Consider the following 23,619-nt stretch of genomic DNA (forward strand, 5'->3'; position numbering starts at 1 on the left):
AAAGTGGGCTGAGGCTTCACTTTGCACACTTCCCAAGTCAGAAGGTGGAGATGCCTTTCACCGGATGCTCCAGCCCACTTTAACTTTTACCACCCCTCACCCTTCGGCTCTCTGACCCCGCCCGTCACCACTGGTCTACTCACAGTGCAGTCGCGGTCAGACCCACGGAACGGTTTATGTGAGCGGCCGTCCTCGTCATCGCTAACATGCTGTTGGTCACCGTCAGCTCCTCCATCCAGAAAGCCTGTGGCTTTTTCTTTCTTACTCTCGCTCCGGCGTTGTAGGCTTTGGCTGTCCAAAGTCCCCAGGGGTTCTACTCCGGCTCCACTGCTGCTCACCTCCGGCAGCGCTCAGAGCTGGCGGCGCTCTGTAAAGTGCAGGGAGTAGCAGGAGCCGGTCATCGCAGGTACTGGTGCGGGGGTCCTCGGTGTCGGGCCGTGGGACCGCGGGACACCCCAGCAGCTGCAGGCGCCCGGGGCGCGGAGGACCGAGAAGCGAGCGGCAGTTGCCAACTTTTCCCATCGCAGGAGCGGAGAGCAGCGGGGAAGGGGTGTCGGACCAGAGGTGGCTGCGCGGGGCTCTCCGCTGGCCGGCTGTGGGGGACAGGCGCACAGGACCCCAACTCCATCCAAGTTGGGCCGAGGTGGGGCGGGCGGAGGCGGCGCCGGGGTCCGGCTCCGGCTCGGCCGCCTCCCCGGAGACCCCGTGCGGGCGGGATGCTCCACTTTGCAACGTTCGCGTTCCCCTGTGCTTTCAGAACTGGAACTGAACACCAAATGCGTGGTGGAGATGGAAGGGAATCAAACGGTCCTGCACCCTCCTCCTTCCAACACCAAACAGGGAGAAAGGTAATGCGGGCGCGGAGAGGGCGGGAGGAGGATCTGACCCCGCAGTCTGCAAGTTTGAGCCAGGAAAATGGGAGTGCTCTCTTCTATTGTTAGGAGGACGGCTTCAAGTTTGTTGAACGCTCTTGTCTGAAGCTGTTGCAAGTCCAAGTTCTTCTCTTCCCCCTGCGCCCCCCTCTCACGTCCCCTCCGGTATAGCGCGGCATCGGGCTGGGCACCCTGGCCAGAGATTAGCACTAGTCAGTTGTGTCCCTGGTCGGCCTCTAGGCACCCAGACGGAGAGGGGCTGGATGGGACCCTAGAGGTGATTAGTCCAATGGCCACATTTTACAGATAAGAAAACGGAGGCCTGAGTGGGCAAGTGACCACCGCAAGGCCTTGTTCTCTGTGGAACCCAGTGCCTCAGGTTTTTTCTACCACTGCAGTGTTTGCTTCGTTTGGCAGGCTTGTTTAGGGAGTTTGTGTGTAAAGTGAAGGGAGACCCCACAATAAAGCAAAAATAGTTTTGTACGATATAGATTCGGGCCTGGACCATTTAAAATCTTTTTCGTTGTTGTCGGTGGTGGTGGTGCTGGGTTGAGATAATGCCTGAATGTATTGCGGGAATTTTGATTTTCAAGGAAACAAAAAGTAGTGTCCGAGCTGTGTAAACACTGGGGGGATGTACAAAAGGGGGTTGCATTTACTAGATGGCAACAATTTGCATTTGAAAAGTAGTAACTGTTGGATCCTTATTAATTCCGCTCTTCCACGCAGCAGTATGGGAAAATGCCCTAAAATAATTTGAATATTTGGCATTTTTCTAGTAAGCCCATGAAGAAAAAAAAAAAAAAGAAAACGCGCACAATAGAACAGTGGTAGAGCGTAAAAAAAGAAAAAAAAAAAAACGAGATATGTCAAAAAAAAAATCTCTCGGACACAAGAATAAGAGTGTGTTTCTGAAAGTCAGTCACCTGTTGATTGATGCACTACAATTTAGTGATTTTTGCTCTCAAGAGATTTCCACTGGAAACTCTGAGGTAGGATTTGTTACTTTATTGCTAAAAGAAGCAACTGCCTCTGTTCTGTAATCATGTGGCCGGTTCAGGCACAGTTTTGCCAAATTTTGGAGAAGAAATTATAGTTAGATAAGATTGGGGAATTTTTGCTTTTCATGGTGACAGTAGCATTTCTATTCAATTTGCAAACATTTTGGTACTTAGAGCAAATTTTTATGGTGATGGTAAATAGCTAAGTTGTATTTAAAATGTTGTGTTAAATACTTTTCAATAATGGATGTATCCTTGGATAATATTTTTAGATACATTTTAAATATTTATAGTATTTTAGATACATTTATAGCAGTGCAATTGTATATTTCATGGTGATAGTAAGTAAACTATTTTACTTTACTAATTAGATCACCAACTCCTTCCCCCTACCCCAACTGGATATTTTTATATTGTGTCAGAAAAAAAATTCTGCTGGGTCAGATTCTTCACAGCAGTCTGGAAAACAGGTAGAATATTCTAACTCCTGTTATGTAGCTGCTGCTTTTGTTTTCCTTGCTGATTTGACACCTGCTCCTTGTCACTCTTAACCATGAGGAAAGCTACTTTTAGCTACTATTTAATGAAATGAAGCTTTGTCATTTGCGGAGAGAAACATTTAATTTTGTGGAATTTGTATATAAATTATAATTGTAGACAGTTTGCTAGACATACTAAATAATCAGCAGTTACTAATCAGGATCTTTTAACTAAAGATGTGTAGGATGATTTGGGAATTTATCCATCTGGTTGTATATTGGAATAGCCTCTTCTTTGAAACTACAAGAATAGCATTGAAAAATGGGTATTCTCTTGTTCTGCCCTCTTGACAGATCTGGTTCTTTGAGTGGTAGATGAGCCCTTTCTATGGGGTTCTGCCTGGGTACCCATCATTTAGTTTATAGACTGAGAAGGGTCAACACAACAGTGCTGCTCGTAGGTTAGCATTGCAAGGATGGAGACACCAAATGCATTTTAATTTTCATTATGCAGCTTGGTTTCATATTTCTCTACCAGGTTTTCCCTTAAAGCAGCAGTGCATTTAAAAATAGAAACAATTCCTCCCTTGGGTTCTGGGTTGATTAATTGTGACAGAACTTCATGTTATGTTTGCAATTCATTTCTATCATTTGTTTTGAGATAGAGCTCAGGAAAAGGCAAGAATATTATTTTTCTTACCCAGAAGTCCAAGGTTTGAAGTATAAGAAGTCCTTAAATTAATATTGACAAACCTACATCAAATTGAGAAATACTTTTTTTCCTGAAAATTACGGAAATTGTTAATGTGTTAACCATGAATAGAAATTTTAAGTTACTGGGTGAAAGTTTTCAGTCCTACCAGTAAAAACAAGTGAGAGTGCATTTATTTCCAGGAAAAGAAATAGACAGGCTTAGCTTTCATAATTTTCCCCTTTTATAAAATCAAAGCCAAGACGACATGGTGAGGATTAAAAGATCACAGGGCTTCTGAGGTTAAAGATGTTTGTTTTGGTCCTGAAATTTTAAGATTATAATACACTGCAGAAGTCCAGATTAATAGTTGACTTGTATACCATCACTGTTCTGCAACATTAAGACATATATGAATTTGTTTCTTAAAATACCATTGCATTATTATGCAGGAGACATATATGACCTTTAGATCAGGTGAGAACCATAGGTGGCACAGAAGATCCAAAGATAACTATAGGCCCAGTAGCTGTGGGTCTGTGCCAGAGGCTCTTACCTTTGAGGGATGTGGGAAGAGGGAGGAAAAAATAGTTAAAGTAGAATGTGGTAGATTGTGTAGACTATACTTTTCCCTTTACATGTACCATATTATTTGGAAATTACTTGCTTCCTCTCTGTCTCCTCTTTGAGGCTGTTACCTCTCTGAAGGCAGGTATCTTGTCCTGCTTACCTTTGTGTCCCATGTCCCTGAGCATCACCTGGCTCAAAGCAGGCACTCAGCAAATGTCTGTAGTGTTTAGGTTTCCAGTGTGATGGAGCATTGAGGAGGGGCTGTGGAAATGACCCAGGGTCCAGGAAACCTGCAAAGAAAGGTAACATTTGTGCTGGTCATGTGGGTGCTAAGAGTGTAAGTTCACTTTTGCAAGAGTAGGAGAAAGACCTTTTTGTCAAAGAAAGTGAAAGCACACCTGCCGCAAATTATTTCTGGGTGATTGTGTGTGTGTGTGTGTGTGTGTGTGTGTGTGTGTGTGTGTATGTATGTGTATGTGCATGGGCATGCATGCACAGGTGCACATACCAACAGGATGTGGAGTAGGATGCAGAAGCAAGGCAATTTAGGAGGGGCAAATAGAATGAGATTTCCTAATTTGCCAAAATGGGCAATAGTTAAAAAAAATCAGAGTATAAACAAATTTATGGTGAAAAATCTTTCTCTCACCCCTGCTGTTACCCCCCCTATTCCTTCCCCATTTCCTCACCTCTCCAAAAAAAGGTAACCATGGTCATTCATTGCTCATGCATATTTTCATATACATACACTTATATATTGTTTATGTATATTTCAACAAATATTTCTTCTATCTGTAAATACCAGTATGTTAAGACTTATTCGTTCTCTTTTTACATCCAGTATGGATGGTAGTGGTGGTTTTAAAAATATAGGCAGGTGGCTTATAAATCTGATCTTTAAAACTTTTGAGAAGCGAAGCTTTACACCAAAGAGAGGATAATGGAACGTGCTTTCTACAAAAGTTTTTGTTCTCGATTATTTTATGGAAGTGAATTGTAGGGTAAGCATCCAAAAAAATGTGCATATATAACCTGGCTCAGTTAAAAGAAAAATTAGGCTAAATTTGGACTTTTAGTAAGATAGCATCAAAATTTTAACCTCTTGCCCATATTTTCCATACTTCAAGGTGTCCAACACACTTTGTAAAGTGTATGAGGAAGGTCAGCAGAAGAAACCTCTGTCTTGGTTATATTTTCTAGTTTATGCATATATATTTTCTAGTTTATGCATTATATGTCACAAGATTTTGTTTCCAAACTGTTTTTCTGTCATTCCAGAATGACAGGTCTTTCTGCTCAAGTGTCTCTGTACACCAGAAATTTAAATATCAGTGAAAGTCATACAAAATTTAAAAAATCACCCAAGAAGCATAATATTCCACATTATAAAATTATTTGGATGACTTTGAATTCTTTTTATGTTTTGTTATTCTTTGGCTCAAATATTACAGAGTTGATTATAAGAAAGCAAAACGTATTTAGGTTTCACTATTATAGGAGTGAACATTCTTCATGCATGATATTAATGGGAATTGAAAGAGCATTATGATGGAGTATTTTTATTAGTTGTCAACATAGTTCTTTGTTTTAAAATAAAGGTAGGTTGAAATCTCTTAAAAACAAGACTAAAAAATAATTATAATGCAGTCTAGAGTAATGATTTTGAAGTTATTTTGTTCATAGTCCACAGTTAAAAATTATTTTACATTATGAAGTGTGTATGTATATGTTTGAAGGTTCATGAAAAAATGTACTATGTGTATGTCTGTTATTTTCTGTCCCTTTCTGTTCTAATTCATTTTAGAAATGATAGTTGTGACTTACTGATTTAATTTCACAGCCCACTAATAGGTCACAAATGTATAATTTGAAAAATGCAAGTTTAGTGGATAAGAGATTGGATTCTGGATATATATGTGTGGGTGTGTGTGTGTAAATATATAAAGTAGTTCTATAATTTATAAAGGCTATGATAAAAAAATAATCTTCTTCATTTCTTTCCCCAGAGGCAACCACGTATAGCAATTTTAGCTCATTCTTTTGGAATTTCCCTCCATATTTCTGAGTAACGTGGTAGTGCTAGTTTTTGATTTATTCTCTTTGTTCTCTTTCTGGGCCCTATCCCCACTCCACCCCCAAATTCTTCCCATTCTCCATTTTCCCAGTATAGTTATATAGTAATTTTACATTGCTTATATGACTATATAGAACACTGTTTACATTGAGCCATGTACTCTTCTATGATTTCTTTTCCTATCATAGAACTTTTTGTTTTCCCTGGAGTTAACAATTATTTCTATTTTTTCCTTTTTCTTTAATTTGTTGCTTTCTATCTTTACTTATCCTTAATTCAACATCTAAATTATTTTTCCCTTGCTTAGCTCTTGTTTCAAGACATTCAGACATATTAAGTACTCTTGATTTTATCTTTTTTAGAGATGTTTCTCCTTGACCCTCTAACATGCTCCTTTTTGAACTGATAGCCTTCTCTGCCTGATTTAGTTGTCCTGCGGTTTCCATTACCTCATTCTAAGGATTCCTTTTATCTCTCTTCTATATGGAATTTCTTGTTTTCTATTTTCCTTTTCTTTCTTGGTTTACTGCCTAGATTTTGTATATCACATCTTTTAGTAGCTTCTGAAAAAGGGTGCTTGCGAGGTAGTTTTTTGAACCCATGGAAATATCTTTGTTCTACCCACCCATCTCATTGATACTTTGGGTGGGTATCAAATTAAAGATGTCAGTTGCTCTAATGTCTTTTATCTTTTGGTATTTATGTTGAAAAATCCAAAGCTATTTGAATTTCTAATCCTTTGGGTGTGTCCTAGATTTTTCCCCTCTGGAATCTTGTGGAATATTCTCTCTCCCCCACCTCTTTTTTTTTTTTTTTTTTGGTGAAATCACAATAGTGGGCCTTTTCGATCTGGAAACTCATGTCTTTCATTTCTAAAAAAGTTCTTGAATAAATTCATTAACAAATTCTCCTCTTTTATTTTGTTCTTTTTTGGAACACTTTAGACATGGGGTTTCCTGACTTCGTCATCTAATTATTTAATTTTTACTTCCTACTTTTCATCTCTTGTTTTTTGTTCCACCTACTGGGAGATTCCTTCCACTTTATCTTCCTACACTTAGGTTTATTTTTTCTTTTCTGCTATCATGTTTTTAATTGCCAAGAGCACTTTTTTGGTCCCTGATTTTCTCTCTCTCTATATTTTTAAAATAGCATCCTTTTCTTGTTTCTTGGTTGTGGCATTTTCTTTCTCTTTCTGAGGACATTAATGATCGTTTCCTCTGTATAGTCTGCTTTTCTTTCCCCCATAAGTTGCATGGTTTTGTTTGTTGTGATGGTCTCTGTCTTTAATGTTAAGGACCTTTCTCAGGTATAGCTGTATCCAGTTAGACTCTGGGGATTCTCCAGCTCTAAGACTATGTATGATTCATCTTCATGTTCTCCGTGCCTAGATTTAAGAATGACCAGGACATAGAAAGCATTTTGTAAATTCTGTTTGCTATTTTTAAAAATATATATATTACTATTAGAAACCTGTCAAATACCTTTTCTATTTAACTTCCAACAATAGAAATAAAAATAATGATTTCCTTTTTTCTCAAGAGCATATGTAAACGTTAGAATTGAATGTGGTAGCTGCCCTGGACAACTCTCAGTTACCCACATTTATGAGGATAATGAATTGTAGTCAGTAGAAAAAGTTGGAAAATTTTGAAAAATCCTATTTTTGCATCACTATTGCAGATATTTTAGTTCAGAAAAAATTTTTTTAGTTACCTTTAATTTAAAAATGTGTATGCCTTTCGGGCTGGGAAATTTTTTCAAAATGATACCAACTGGCCAGTTTATCATCCTACCACTTAACTCAGCTTCTTCTGGCAAAATCTAGTTAGGAATAAGTGGATAACTTAAATCATTTCCAATTGTCAGTAACATTACACATGCCATGGACTCCTATTTTTAAGAAATTTGTAGGAACAAACTTCTGCCAAATAGTAGCTCCCCGAAGACATTCAGCTACAGTTACCTTTTCTCAGATCTTCCCAGGAGCTAGAGTAGAGAAGATGTTTATGCATTTAGAATTTAAAGAAGTTTAGAGAACATTGCAAAAGAAGCAGAATAGCAGCAAAACCAAGACATACAGAAACACTCAGAAAGATTATTTTATACCTTGACAATGTAAGAAATTAAGTTACTTACAACTTTAACAAGGCTGTCAATAAAGTAATGCTAAAATTTGTATGAAAATGTGTATTATAATAATCAAGAGTTGATTTAGAGGTAGGATCTAAATATTGCTACAAAATATTTCTGAAATTTAGACTTGCAAACAGAAGAAGAAAATGTGAGAAACATATAGTTGTTGGGTTTATTTGGCATTTTACCACTCAACGACTATGTAGAAACTAAGTAAACAAAAAAAGTCAAGTTTTTACATCTCTAAAATTTTACTTGTAAAAATGCTTTGTTCTTATATTTGATTGTAGGAGCTAAGTTTACAAAAGAAAAGAGGAGAAATCCTCTTTGACTTTCAAGCCAAGCCTCATCATTTGCTTTAATACAGTCTTTATTTCATGTTACTATGAGGTGAACAATTCAGCGAATTATTGATAAAGTTGTAAAACTATTTTACCAAATGTTCTTGCAATGGATTTTTCACATCGAAACACAATTGTATCTTTTTGAAAAATTGTTTCCTTAGATTCTCTAAAATATTTTTTGCACAGGTAACTCTAAGAAGCGTGGCAGAAATAAAAGGAGGAAGGGTCATTGATTAGCCAAGCTTGGCAAATCAGTTGTTCTTGGTTTTCATCTGCCTAAATTTTGCCCTTGTCCATATAAGAAATATTTGTAATTACAATTTTGTGTTTTGCTTTTCTCCCATTTATACTTTGACATACAACATAGCTTTCACAATTATAATTTTAATAATGCGGTAGTGTCTTTAGTCTTACTAGTTTTAACCATTTCTATATATTTGGACCTTATAGTTGTTTCTCTTAACTGTTATGAATAACTAAGATCATCTTCATGAAACATTTTTAAAATGCTTTGCTAATTAAAGACATTTCTTCTCAAGCAAGCTCGTTAACATAAAAACATGTCTTTGAAATTGTATGACATTATGAACTATGCTCTTACATTATAATGAAGTTAAAAGTTGATAATTTTCAGATATAAGTGTGGACTAGGTCAGGGAAAAAGTGATTTTGTATGGGCAGTAACAAGACTGGCAATTTCTCACTTTAATGTGCATAGAATCATCGGGAGCGCCTCACCCCAAAAGGTTCTATCCAGTTAGTCTGGTGTGTGTCTTGAAAATTTGCGTTTCCGACAAGTTCCCAGCTGATGCTGTTAGCTCAGGATCAAACTTTAATCACTGGTCTAGACCAGCCACTCCCATAGAATTTTCTGTGATGATGGAAATGTTCTATCTGTCTGCTGTCCAATATGGTAACCACTCGCCGTCTATGAATATTGAGAAATGTGGCTAATGCAGTCAAAGAATAGAATTTTAAATTTTGTTTAATTTTTATTAGTTTAAATTTAAATAGCTACATATGGCAGGTGGCTACTGTATTGGACAGCATAAGCCTTCTTGTGTCAAGGGTATGTGTTAGTGTGAAAATAAAGCCTCAGACAGCTAAATAAATTCTTTCTCATTAAAAACTAAAGCCTTCTACTCCTAACCAGGCATATTTAATCAAAACGCCTCTATTTATTTTTACTTGAATTTTGGCAGAAGGGAAAGGAATTACCTAAATTGTCTAGATGCAGGGTACTTGTCCATCTCTTCACCTGATTCTGACTTCTTGGGAAACATTGGGTCTTTAGCTTTCTAGGAGCCTGTGGACCACAGTTCCCTGCTTGGAATTGCCCTGTGACTATGTGGCAATTCCAACAACTTCATTCAGCTCCTGTACCCTGTCTATGCAGAAGGTCAGCATGGTGCAATGAACTGGGTGGGGAGTCTGGGTGCTGCCTTGTTCTGCCCCTAATTTGGTCTGTATCCTTGAATTAGCCATTAATCCTTTTCCATCTAAGTTTCTTCGTCTGTAAAATTGAGGGCTAGACTAGATAATCCATAAGTTTTTTAAGCTCTAAAGTTCACATTTATCCCAACTGTACATAAATGTACAATTGAGTCAAATAGAGTAAGTAGTTAACATTTATAGGGGCTGAAATGGGTTGCATTGTAATTTACTTGTCAGGGAAAGATGGAGGTTGTAGGGGGTCACTGTTCTCAGCAGTCTCTGTTTGCCTGCAGTAGCTGATGAGAGAATCCAAGGTGTTAGATGAAATAAGACAGCCACTAGCAGCAGATATGCAGTCATTATCAGCTAGCTGAGGAGCCTTGGTCCTTATACTCTAGAGACCTGCTTCTTTCCTTGGCTAGGACAGCGGCTTTTGCATGTGCGTGCAGGGCTTTGTAAATCATCTGGTTTGGACCTTTCAACTAGTGTTTATCTTGTACAGTTGCATTCTTTTGGTACCCAATGATTTTAAAGCTATTCCTGCAGACATACAGCTCTTTTATGCAATAAGTATGTATGTATGAAGTGAAAAGTGACATTTCCAGAGCTGTTAGCTTGAAACTTCCTTGGGCAGCTTGTTTCGTTTCTGGTGATTCTGTTACAACCTTACCAAACTACTGTTAATTCCCAGTATTTCCTATTTTTGATGGTAGGGTGAACTCTTTTGAGGGAGGGGGGTGGTGTGTGTGTGTGTGTGTGTGTGTGTGTAAGTGTATATATGTATTTCTCTCTGATTTGTTCCTCTTACCCTTCCTTTTGAAAGCAGAATAGAGTTACTGATTTTCTTGGGTCCTTCAGAGTCTGGTTCATAGGTGTGATGAGTTTTGCTGCTGTCAGAAGAGGCTTGATGTTTGCAGTTCCCTTGAGGGAAGATGTTTGGAGCCTTGTTTTTTAAGACAGGGAACAGGAAGGAAGCCTTTGAGTTAAGGGAAGCTTTACCCTTTGCTGTTGGTTCTTTGTCCTGAGGGGACACTCCCTAGATTGTTATACCTACCCTGAATGACCACAAATACTCATGTATCTCCAGCTGGGAGCCTCAGGAAAACTGGAAAGGGCAAACAATGGTGAACTGCACAGGTGTTCTGTTACAAGCACCAAATAGATTTATCCCAAATTTTGGAAAGGCCACAAGCCATAAAACACGTGTAGTTTGTGGATCCGATTAACAAACCTTTAAATATACTTCCATTCTCTATAAATATACAAGTCCTCAGAATCTATGCTTTGTGTGCATACATATCTATTTATCCCAGCTAAACAGAATGTAGAAAGGTTTACAGCTGAACTTGCAATTGTAATTGCCTTTTTAAAAATTGGATAACAAACTGTTAGGGTGTTTTGGTTTGTTTTGCCTTTTTGTTTTCTGTTCTTAACTACTTCTATTTATATAGTTAATTAAAGCTTAGTATTCACTATGCAAATAATAACAAGGAACAGCTACATTATTACATTGAGAAAGATCCTTAAAATTACTTGTTTCTCTTGGGCAATGTTTTAAGTCGGGAGAAGTGTGGTAGCGAAAGCTTATCAAGATAATGGTGTTAAATTTGAGCAGCCTTATCCAGTTTTAAACATCTGCTTTTTTGATCTAGAATTACAGTACAAATAGGTAACATTACCATGGTAATGTCACTTTTAAGTTTTTTTGAAGCCTTGAAGTATTGTTGGCTTTCATAGTTAAACTGTATTCCTCTCTTGAGGATGACAGCTTAGTCTGCATTTTTATGATGGATTATTTAGTGGAAATAATTTTCCAAAATTGCTGGTCTACTCTACTCATAAGAGACTTAAAAAAAAAAAAAGTTCTCTAGGCAGGTTGTTATTTCTAGTGTTTTCCAAGGGTGACTTCTAGCTATCCTTGACCATTGGTTCCTAGATTTGAGAACCACAATTTAAAAAACCAGTAGAAATTTAAAAATTGGATAAACAGAGTTTCCTATTTCTTTTACATGTGCTAAGAAGCACACTAAAAAATGCCACTATATCTTGATACTGCATTTAATAAAATAAAGGACTCTTAACAGAATAAAAGGAAGGACATAATTAGAATTTAAACATTGGATACATTTAATTTTGTAAATAAAACATCACATTGTTAATTTTTTCCTTTTTTGGGAACTGTTGGGAACACCACCATATGCGACCCCTGGACTGTGACATGCATGTCCATGATGTCTAATAGGACATCAGCTGATAGAGTTTTTGAGCCTCTTGGACTCTCTTGGCTCTTTAGGCCAAAGCATATACTATAAATTGTTAGAGGATTTTTTTTTTCTTTTAAAAATTGAATAGGTTTTTCCTTATTTGTGTGTATAATTGAATTTTTTGAATGGCAGGTACATCTTTGCTTTTGTAGTTTGATAAATTGAAGTTACCTCACCAGTCTATTTAAAAGTTAGCCTAAACAAAGTTTAAGATTTCATAAGTATTCTGAATTACCTTGTAGCTGAGCCAGAGCTTTTACTCTCAATGAAGGAATATCTTTTATTTGCCTCTTTCAGTGTTTCTGTGACCATCTGCTGGGTGTGAATAACTAGTTCTGTTAAACACTATCAAGTATTGTGATATAATGGTGTAGTAGCCAAGAGCCACTGAGTGGACTTTGGAGGCAGACTGCTTGTGCAACTTACTAACAACTTACTCGCTGTGAAATGTTGGGCAAGTCTCTTAAGCCTTACGTCTTGGTTTCTCTATTTGTAGAGTGGGTGTAATAAAAGTACAGACCTCCCAGGTTTAGAGTTAGCATGGTGCTTGGCACCTGGTACACACTGTGTTGACAATTTCATCATTGTTTTTATTACTGTGGAACACTTAAAGCTCATTGACCTGGGCCTTGTTTCTTTTATAAACACCTAAAAAGAGTAATTAAAGAAGGAAGTCTCAAAATTCTGACTGTAAATGTTACGAATTTTCTGATTACTTTTGATTTAAGTGTGGACACTTTAAGACTACCTTTGCATTGTCAAATCTGATACTTCATCTTCTCAGCTGACAGACCACAGGAGCAAGCTTTGCCCCTTGTCCCACCCCTGGAAATGGATTTTGAGAGGGGTGTTTCGTCTATAAAAGGTGTTCACCAGTCTCTAGTCATTTGGCAGTCATTCCTATAGGTAAAGAATTTATGTCAAATTGTGAATACCTGTAAGAAGTAAGTGTTCTTAACAAAACTTTGCCATATTTCTAAAAGTGTGTATGCAAAGAATGGGGGTGTGTGATGGCAGGGTGCATCAGAACTATGGAATAATATCTGACGGGGAAAAACCTCAGTGCAAATAGCCTGACTGGAATTTCACCTATTGTCAAACTACCTGACTAACGTTGGGGCTTGTTTGTGGGTTGTAGGGATGGGACTTGAGCTTCAATTTCGGAACTTCAACTCTGTATTCTCATTATTGGGCCCTCGTCTCCTTTGTTAACTTACACATAGTACATTTTCAATAAATGTTTGTTGTACTTGATTTTATTTCAATTAATTGGATATGTGATTATGGGGCTTTAGTTGGAATAGGGGATTCATAGCCAGACTGTACTACCTAGTTGAAAACTGACTTCTGAGAAAATGATTGTCTGAAGCCACTGAAGCACTGTATTCGGTAATAGCGGGTTTCTGTACTTCTTTTTTTCTTCCTGAGAAAAATTGACTTTATCATCCCAGTCCCCAGGATGGTGACTCTTGTTCTGTTTACCATACTGGAGGCGTGGACTCAGAGCCTCTCTATTAAAAATTCAAAATAGAGAAACATTTTTCTCTGCATATCTGATTCTCTGGCACCCCTTCCTTATGTGACTATATTTTATCCCTGGGATCTTTTTTATTTACATATTTATTTTTGGTAATCTTTTGTTTTTTGGCATTCTTTTCCTGACACACTAAAATTTGGAAAATATATTTAGACTATTTCCTAGAAACATTCTAGTTTCCTTTGAATTTACTAGTCATTTTATTAAAGATTTTTATCAAAAAAATATATCATGCGATCCTAAATGCATGCATATTTGTGATTCTTTTAAATAAAGGAGAGATGTATGCCCTCTCAGAAATTTTGATCAATTTATCCATTTTGTGTGTGTGTGTGCGTGCAGAAATAAACCAGAACTAAAGAGGAAGATAAAACGTTTTGACGTGCTAATTACTTTGTACATTTGCATGAATGAACATGAAATGTGTGCTGTGCTTTTCTCTTTTTTCTCTCTGCATATAAAACATCTTGGCCAGTATTCACAGCCTGCAGCTTTGTAAGTGGGGAAAATACAGGTGTGCCTTTCTCTTCTTTGCCTCTCCCTGTTCTCAGCTGTGCTCTCATTTTGCAGCTTTGCCCCTTGTCCCACCCCTGGAAACAGGGAACAGGATGGGGCAGTGGGGAGGAAGAGAAATTATGGGAAGGAAACTGGCAGGGCCCTGAGCACAACTAGTGTCCTGATGGCCTTGACTTTCCAGCCCCTCCCCAAAGCCGCCTTAGAGTCAGCAGAAGGCCAAGACAGGTATGGGGGATTGGGTGGATGTTTTAAAATATTCGAGGTATGTGTTAGATAGCTTCAATTTTAAATTAGAAAGATAAAGCCTTTTACTTGTTTAGTCAGCCTTCCTGATTAGACAGATGTTACTCAGCATGTATCAGATCCTGTCAAAGCATCATTCCAGGTATGATACTGAGTGCAGAGGAACATTTTTATTTCAGGATTCTGAGAGAGATCTAATGACAACTTGAAAGTAAATAGATTTCAGATCAGTTACTTGCTTACAGCAGTTTACCTGATTCAATTACCAGGTGTTTTTGTTTTTTAATTAATTTTAATGTAGTCTTTGACTTAAACATTTATCATCCGAGTCCCCAGGCTGGTGACTCTTGTTCTGTTTATCATAGTGGAGACATGGATTCAGGGCTTCTTTAAAAATTCAAAATAGAGAAACATTTTTTTGGATTTTGGATAGCCCTGGTTATGGGTGTTAGTGACATGGAACTTCTCCCCAAACCTCTTAGTTAATGAATTCTTTCCAGGGATGTTGGTGATAGGCTCTGGTTTGAATGCTGAGCAGAAATAGGTCATAGCCATAAAAGTTGTGAATCTCTTCTGCTCCTCATTCTCCATTCCTCCATCCATGTAGCCAAAACCTATTGCCTTGAATAAAGACGAAAGTAAGTACTGTAGAAGGTCAGCTTATTCACATATGTTTGCCTGTGATAATGCAAGCAGATTGTTTCTTGATCTGCTTTAGAGTTGGACAAGTAGGAGTAATGTGGTATTCGAGAGAGGACTGAAAACTCTTGTTCAGATTCGAACATGTAGAAACTTAAACCAAAGCTACCTTTTTCAAAGGCACCTCCTTTGTCTCACCAAGCCCTTGGGTAGCATGAGGCAGTTCTAGAGTACTTTTGTTTCTCGTAGTGTTTGCAGTGCAAGATGCGTGCTACTCAGAGCCTTGCAGTCCAGATGCTCTCTGTTATTTGGACATCTTAAGCTACCCTTTAGCAAGTGAGGTGGAATTGAGAGAAGCTGTAGATTAGGACCCGATATACCTTTTAGGGCCTATAAATTGGGGAAAAATAATAGTGCTCACATTTCTGGTTTTCTGAAAAGCTGTTTCTCATGAAAGCTCTTCAGTTGCTTGTGGCTTCTTGTTTACATGATGTGGCCCTTTAATAAAGACTTCTCATTTCACAGCAGGATATTACATTAACTCACACAGCCACGTGGGACTAGAGTCATAACTGAATGTCCCTGCATGACCATTGTTGTAAGGGGCAGAAGCCCTGGCCAGTATCTGGTGCTGCCTGCTCTGGGAGCTGTTGCATGGAGGCCCGTCCTCAAGTGGAAACTGCCTAACACCTCATACGCTCTGACTGGGGTAGCATACAGATGCTAAAAAGTCTATGTGCTGCTTTATATCAGCTTAGAGAATGATCTTTAGGATACATCATCTTCAGAACTTAAAGCACTCGTTTTTTTTATTTTGGCCAAATTGCAGCCTTGATATTGGACTGGACTTTTGGGAAGCAGCTTGACATTTTACTTAATAAACTGTTTAATCTTCTTTGCTTCCATTGGCAATTGAGGAGCTCTTTTAGATGGTGGAGAGAAAATAAAGCATGTAGGAATCATGTGCCTTTGTCCGAGTATACCTCTCACTTGCCATCTCCACCCCAAAAGTCACAGAGAGAGTAGGCAGTATTGGGCAGGTATGCTCTGAAGAGGCTACCTCAGGGATTCTGGTCACGTACTTCAAGAACCATGAGTCTGTAAAGAGCTGTTCTAGTCTTCTGGTCCTTCGCTAGTTTCTAGAGTGTTTTATAGGTTGGAGGCACAACTTAGTGTGAATATTTTGCTTGTGTGTTCATGCATGCTTATTTGTTTGTTTGTTTGTTTAGCTTATTTACAAGCAGAATGATACTTGTAAAGTGCCTTGGCATTCATACTGAAGGTTCATTATAGCTCTCTGTGTTCAGTCATGGAGGGAGTAATGAGTAAATGTTTCCAAACACTCAGGTCAAAGCTAACGACCAACTCTGTGTTCCTAGAATTTGTGCAAATGGCTCATCACCTTTGCTAGACTGTAAACTTGAGAGCAGAGCCCCTTGTCTTACTTATCTTCTGTTTCTTCCCTACTCCTTTCCCCCAGCAACTGGCACATGCCTGTACACAGTAGGCACCCTTTGGATGTTTGTGATTGGATACCATGAAAGAGATGGATGTGCATTTTGTAAGAAGAACTGTGTCTTGGTACAGTCTGTGGATGGCGCGTTATTTGATCCTCAGGCTATATCCCTCATGTTACTTGTGGTTCTGCCTCCTCTAGACGGGGCCTTACGAAACCTTTAATTTCCACATTAAATTATTACATAATGACAGACTCTGCACTGTTGTGTGGCTTTTTTGGATAAGGCAATACAAATGTAGCTCTGGCCCCTTACAGCTTTGACTACCGTTGCCTGGGGTTGACACGCAGAGACCATCTCTGTTAGCACTGCTTAAGATAGAGGTTGATTCAGCTGAGGTGTCACCCAAACTTTGACAAAGTTCACATTTTTAATATTTGCTGCACAATCTATATAGCTTCAGCAGCAAGTTCTATATAGGTAACTAGTGGAAGAGAATCTTGTCCTAGGCAAAGTCATCACTTTATTTATGTATGTTTCACTTCCTGTATTGCCAGAGCTGTTGTTTGCCCCAGAGGTCGTGTGTGGTTCCAGCTTTGGGTGCACCTGACACCACCCTGACTTGGTTGGCATTGATGTGAGTCAGAATATGAGAATTTTTTCCTCTGGTCGACATGAGGGGAAGGGGTGGATAGACAGACTTGAAAGACAGGGAAGATGTTGGAGTCTGGTTCCTGTTCATCTGGGACAGCTCTGTGAGTGGCAGGGGCTACAGGCCTGCTTATTCTTCTTTCTCCTGGTGGGTAAGTGCCGCTGTCAGTCTCTGGCCCCTAAATGGTCTTTGAGTTGATGCTGTATCTTCCACTTGCCCTTGTGGCAAGTGTCAACTTTTTTTTTTTTTAAACTCTGAAACATACACATTGAACGATGCTCTTGAGTATGTCAGTCGCCAGGAGTACTGAAGGTGGTAGGACATTCATAGCCTGCTGTCCAAGAATGCCCACTGGAATGGAAGTCATGTGAGAATGGCATTTTACAGGGATAGCTTTGAATCTATTTTATTTATATTTTTAAGTAAGCCATTACAGACTTTATTAAGTCTTTATTAAGACTATACAGATTTTATTAAATTATTAAGTAAGCCATTACAAATTTTATTTAATAATTTCCTTATTAACAAGTTACTTTTAATATGTCTCCCAACAATTACCAAACATTGAGTCATAGTCCCATGGCCAAGCCTTGTTGTTCAGAAATCAGAGCAGGAAGGCAGAAGACTCAGTGGCTAAGAGCAAGAGAAAAACCCATGCAGCAGATCTTACCTGTGGGGAGTGAAAGATAGGTGGCAGTTTATAAGAAGTTGTTGCTAATGGCAGTCTGTATGATGGGCTATTTCATGACTGGAGTTAACCAAGCATCTTAGTTCCTAAAACCTACAGTCCTTCCATGAAGGCTTCAGATAATTTTCTTTGCTTTAGACACGTTTAGTTTTCCGATCCTTGAGCAGTTGAGTGTGAGGTAGGCTTTTGCTATCTTTCCTTCTTCATATTCTTCTAAAATGAGAACATAACAAAATGGTTCTACTTCTGGTATTGTTTTAATCTAAGTGTCTGTGTGACTAATTTTTTAGGAGCTCACAGCTAACTTTTGCATGGCTCAGGATTTCATCATGCAGGTGAAGTGAGAAGCGTATATCTTTCCTTCTCTTTTTGAATTCTCCAACGACTTTTTGATATATAATTTTCCCTGGTTATAAAAGTGATGCCTATTCATTGTTAAACAACTTAGAAAATGTAGGATATTAGAGATAAAATAAAATTCGCACATCATCCTGTTAACATTTTGATACATTTCCCTTTTTCTGTGCATATTTTTTATACTACTGAGATGAAGAATTTACCTCTTAAGGTTACAAAAACATAACAGTTGCATACTGCCGGTCGGCTGTAACACTGCCTAAAAATTTAGAATACTAAGTTTGGCAAAGCGGTCCAAGTCAAAGTTCTATCTCATTGACTTTTTTTTTCTTTGGTTTTGCGTTACCTTTAATCTCCCTTCACCAAAGTTTTCCCCTCCTCAGTCTACCTGTCTCCTGAGAAGGTGTACTCAGTACTAAAAGGGAACAGAATGTCCACTAAGCCAGACTAGATCCCGCTGGCATATTTAGAATTTTCCTTCCCTGTTGATGAAGAAGCTTGAGAAGCATGAGTTCTGGAGTCCAAGCTCCCTGGGTGTGATCCTTAGGCCCTGCACTTACTAGCTGGGTGATCTTGAGCAAGCTGCTTAACTTCAGTGTGCTTTGATTTCCAACTTTGTGTAAAATAGGTAAAGCACTTTAAATAATTTCTAGCATGTGGTAACTAATGTGTTAGCTAGTTTTCTTAGTGCATTATTATTCCTACTAATGCAGTAGTAAAAACCATAAGACAAAGATGATGCTGAAGTAGTATGATGCGCAGTGATGATAAGAACAATACTGATAATGTCTCAAAATTATCTGATGGGGAAGCATGTAGTCAAGTGAATCTGCCCAATTTGGTTGAAACAAGCATTGTGTTGTATTTGGATTAGACTTAGTAGACACTTGTTATTCACACTCTCCTTTTTTGTAAATGCTCAAATTGTCACATCCTGACCAGTGAGAGTCTTTAATGTATTCTTCCAGCTACACTTCAGAACTTTTGAAAGTGTACTACTTGCTCACGGCAAAAATACACTCCAGAATAATGAATACTTAACTGTTTTAGGATATAACTCCATTTTGTAGAAAAGAACATTAGGGACAAATTCTAATGGATGTACCAAGTCATCTCTCATGAGCACTAATGTTGCCATGTTAGGCCACTTTAGAGATAGAATTAAATATATACACACTTTTTATGAGTCGACATTGATAATTTTCATTTTAACCTTACCTTTATCCTACCATTTACCTATTTGAAAGTTTTTAACCCCAATATTGTACTTCTTTTTAATTTGATGAGTGTGGTTATTCCTTAATCTAAAATTATGACTAAAGCTAATTTATTCACCACAAAGATAATCTCAAATAGAACAACAAAGTCGATATCAACTCTGATAATAAAGCTACTGGATAAGTAATAAGTTTTAACATCAATGTCTTCAGTGGCTGTGCTCTGAAAACATCTCACTAATGAAGCAAATTACTTTGTTTTGAGTCACTTGTAATATTTTTTTTCTCTTCCTGCTTCTAAAAAGAGAATGGAACGTTTGACTCAGTAAAAGCTATGTGAAATTTTGTAAGGACCAGAGAACCAGTTTCTATGTCTGAACTCTGAGTTTCTCTCACTAATTGTTGAACTATTGCTTAATAAAATAGTCTTTAGGAGGTTTGAATCAAATAGAACAAAGGCCTTATTCTTCCTCATCTATGATTTTAATATTATTCTCAGATAGTCAAGTTTTGGATGGTTTGTATGGCTTTATGGCTTTATCTAGGACAAAATTATTCCAGCTTTGAAGCTCCACAGATGGTGATAACCGAAGCCCATGAAAAGTTTGCCAGACTAGTATCCTTTTTGTCCAGTTTTATATGTTATTGCCAAAAAACCCTTAAACTTCTGGGTTTCTCTTCAAGAAAGCAGCATCTGTTTTATTTGACAACATTCCACTTATCCTCTTCAATATAATCCTGAAATTTTTTACTGTTTTTATGAATATGATTTACTTTTTCTTCATCCAGTGATTAGGCTTAGTACTTTTTATTTTCTTTGCTTTTTCTACATTTGAGGGCAATAGAGAATACGGCACAGTTTCCCAATGTCAACTTTTGAGAACTAAAGATAAGATTTTAAAAAATATATCTTTTTAGGCCAGTGAATGATCTGAGCTTGTAAAAAGTAGAAAAACTGACTTATTTGAATATCATTTTCATTTTGTCTACCATTCTTCAAATGTGTTTTGTGAGAATTAGGTGGCTACAATATGAACAACTAAAGGAGAAGAAATAGAGTTAACAGAGCTGATTTACTCTAAACTGAACAATTGGTTCCTGGATAATGTTCTTTAAAATCAACTTTATTGAAGTATAATTTACCTACAACAAACTGCACGTATTTTAAGTGTATACCTTCTTGAGTTTTTATGGTTGCTTTCACCCTTGTAACTGCCACCGTTATGATATAAAACATTTCCATCACCCAAATAGTTCTCTTGGGCCCTTTTGCAGTCATTGGTATTATATATTTTTCCTATTGTTACTTTATGTTACTTCACATGCCACTCTTTCTCCTTCTCTACTCCATTTCTGTTGGTCACAATGTTGAAAGGGAAGCAAAAACTTCTTGATGTCTAGACCCAGTGATTTTTTAATTGTAATGTTTGGAATAAATGATTGTCTTTGTGAAATTTAACTTTATTGTGCAGTAGGAGAGAGGCCAGACAGACCTGCAATTTAAATAATTGACTCATACATACATGTAAGACACTTTGGTGCTGGCTGATAATGTTAGCTTGATTCTGCTCACCGCATTGTCATTAATAAGCCAGAACTAATTGATACTTGTCTTAACTTCGGCCCCCTTTAATGTTATTTGAACAGTTTTGACCGTGATCTTGACCATTTTGTTTTTTATAATTTTTAAAAACTGAGTTACATGGTAAGCTTCTTGAAAGAATTTAGTTTCTTTCACTTTGAAGCCTCGAAGTGCAAGGGTGGGCACTGACCAGCAAGCACATTGAAGGGATTTGTGGTACATAGTACTCTGAATTCTCTCCTTAGTGGTGAACCCAGTAGGGGTTTCTTCCCAGCTCCGTTTGCTTTTGCTTTGCTGTTTCTTATACACTATTCTATGATAGACACCACAATTCCATCATAATTCTTTACTTACCCGTATTCTCCTGGGAATTCTTTACTTATTCTTCTGAAAAATAATGTTCCTCTCCTGAGGAATGACATAAAAAGTATTTCTCAAACATTTAAAACTGTGGGCCCTTTGGATCAATTTAAAAGCCTCACATCTCTCAGACAGGTGATATTCTTGTAACCTCCCCCCAACCATAATTGATATAAGACTAACCTCTCATGTAGTAGTCCTGAAGGTTATTACTCTAAAATAGTTACCGATTTGTTGGCTAGCGTGATCACATCATAAATGCATATTTAGAGTATAGAAGGAAAAAGGTTATTTGTGGGGAGAGTTTTGCTTAACAAAGACTTCTTAGTTTTGAAGTTTAACCCTGTTATTTTCAGTTATTATTTGTTTATTAAATTTAGTCATCAAACATTGGTACCCAGAAGTTGATCCATTAATGTTCTCAGTCAAAGCAAAATCTAAAATTATTTTTCATGGCTCCCCACTCTTGGAAAAATTTTTATTTTTAATTTCCCATTGATTCATGTTCTTTTCTTATGATTGTTCTTTTCTTATGAAAGTTACCATGTTGGCAACTTTTAATCCTGGTTAGGTAATCACAAATGCCATTCAAAATGAATGCATAATGCAACTCTTCCCATACTGCACCCATGTCCTCTTGGGGAGAGCATGTTGACTAGTGGTAACAACATGTTTTTAATTGCATGAGGTAACCTACCGTCAGATGTCTCTGATTTTCATGTTTATTGCTGGGTTAATGTGGAGATTTAATATAAATATAATTGAAAATGATCTATCCTGCCTGAAGAGGAGTCTTCTCTACTTAAGGTGGGATAGATATCTACTTGTTGGAGAGAAAGCTACTGATGCAGAAGGTGTTGAGATCATCTTGTTTTAGGGTTATTTACAGTGACTGCTTGTTTCTAGCCATTTTATTTTTCTAACAATAATATATTTTTCCCTCTTCTGTTTTCTGACTCTTAACTCGCATGTGTTCATACAGAGAAACATCTGGTATTCTGAGAATTTTATTTTTAGTGGCAACTGAATATTTTATAAAATTCTTTTTACTTTGCTGCTCCCAAATATGATGTAGCTCAACTAATAAAGAGTCACTTGCAAATATACATAAAATACATGGTTTTGTATGGGTATGGTTGAGTTTTCCATGCAGGCTCTCTAAACATAAATGAGAATGTCTTTAGAAGCTCTCAAGAAGCTTCAGGCATCGTGCCAGTTTTGGTTGTCATTGTATACCTACCACACATCCTGCAGTAGGCATTGGATGAATGATCAAATGTATGTAGCTCCTTAAACAATGACTTGTATATAGCTTACAAAGATAATAATTGTTTATTTAGCAATAAATGTCAGAAGAATGTTAGCATTGTCCAAATAATTTTATAGTTGGATTTTTACACATTCAAAAAAACAGTGGATGAAAACTACTTTAGTGTCTTTATGACTAAACCCATGACAGTGGATTAGATGGAGAAAATGAAATTAAAGTACAAGAAGAAGTCATATACCAGGAATTAATTGAAGATATCACATTTTACATTTAAGATGAAGATGATGGAATTGAACAAAATTTCCTAATCTAATATAAGTATAGTTGATGGGAAAAAATATATTGCTGTTCAAATACCCAATTGTTGGTAGACTTTGCCTCTCAAAATTCACATAACAGCTGCACTACATTTATAGAGAATAGTCTTTACTATTTATAGCTTGAGAACCAATGTTATAAGTAACAAACTATGTATTGGGATATTTATAGACATTTTACTTAACAATTTCAGATATTAAGAAGTATGCTGATCTAGTTTTCACCGGATACAGAGTTAATGTGTACTGTACAGAACACCCTATGCAAATATAGTTATTCTTAAAGAGCAGTTGCAAAAAACATTTCTGCTTAAGAGGAATGGAGGTCCAGAGATAAATTTTTTCAGGGAAGAGTTTTTGCAAGGCACTTCAGTATCTTTTGAGAAATTTAGGTTGATCATCTGGAGATAGAAGATGAAATTCATGTCACAGAAGACAAACTACAATTGATTAGAATGGTTGGTGATTATTTTTTGGTTAAATCCCTCATTGTGCACAGGGTTTAATTGTAACTAGATGAAATCTTAACGGCTGGTAAAGGCAGTTGTCTTTATATGAAGAGCTTTCTATTTCTGTGTCAGGTTATTGGACCAGAAGGCTGCTTCAATAGCGGGGTTTGGTGACAGCTTTTAGAGACATTTCGCTATTGAAAATGTTCTCTGATGTTTCCTAGAGGAAGACTGGCCCAAGACCTCATAATTTTCTTTTAAAGTTTTTTGAAAAGTGTGTGAAGCCCCTGTGATGGTAAGCTTCACGACAGTGTGAATAGTAAGGAAAAAAATTCTGTCTGGCTGTTAGATAACTCCATACACATAATGGCTTTAAATATTGTGATAACCCTAACATTACGTTCACTAATTATTTCATTTAGACATAACTTACCTCCATACTTAGATTGTAAATGTATTGCATATTGAGA

At 37.4% G+C, this 23,619-nt stretch overlaps 1 protein-coding gene across 1 annotated transcript in view; it reads left to right on the forward strand.

Annotated features, from left to right (window-relative positions):
* The first annotated feature begins 655 nt into the window (after positions 1-655).
* The window catches only part of KIF13A (kinesin family member 13A), a 177,225-nt gene continuing 154,261 nt past the window's right edge, over positions 656-23,619 (forward strand). Inside the window, exon 1 of the mRNA XM_023532273.1 lies at positions 656-848. Within this exon, the coding sequence (XP_023388041.1) occupies positions 790-848 (59 nt within the window). The 5' untranslated portion in view covers positions 656-789. The remainder of the gene's footprint in view (positions 849-23,619) is intronic.

The sequence above is a fragment of the Pteropus vampyrus genome, unplaced genomic scaffold (genome assembly GCF_000151845.1).
Source record: "Pteropus vampyrus isolate Shadow unplaced genomic scaffold, Pvam_2.0 Scaffold80, whole genome shotgun sequence".
Classification (NCBI taxonomy): Eukaryota; Metazoa; Chordata; class Mammalia; order Chiroptera; family Pteropodidae; genus Pteropus; species Pteropus vampyrus.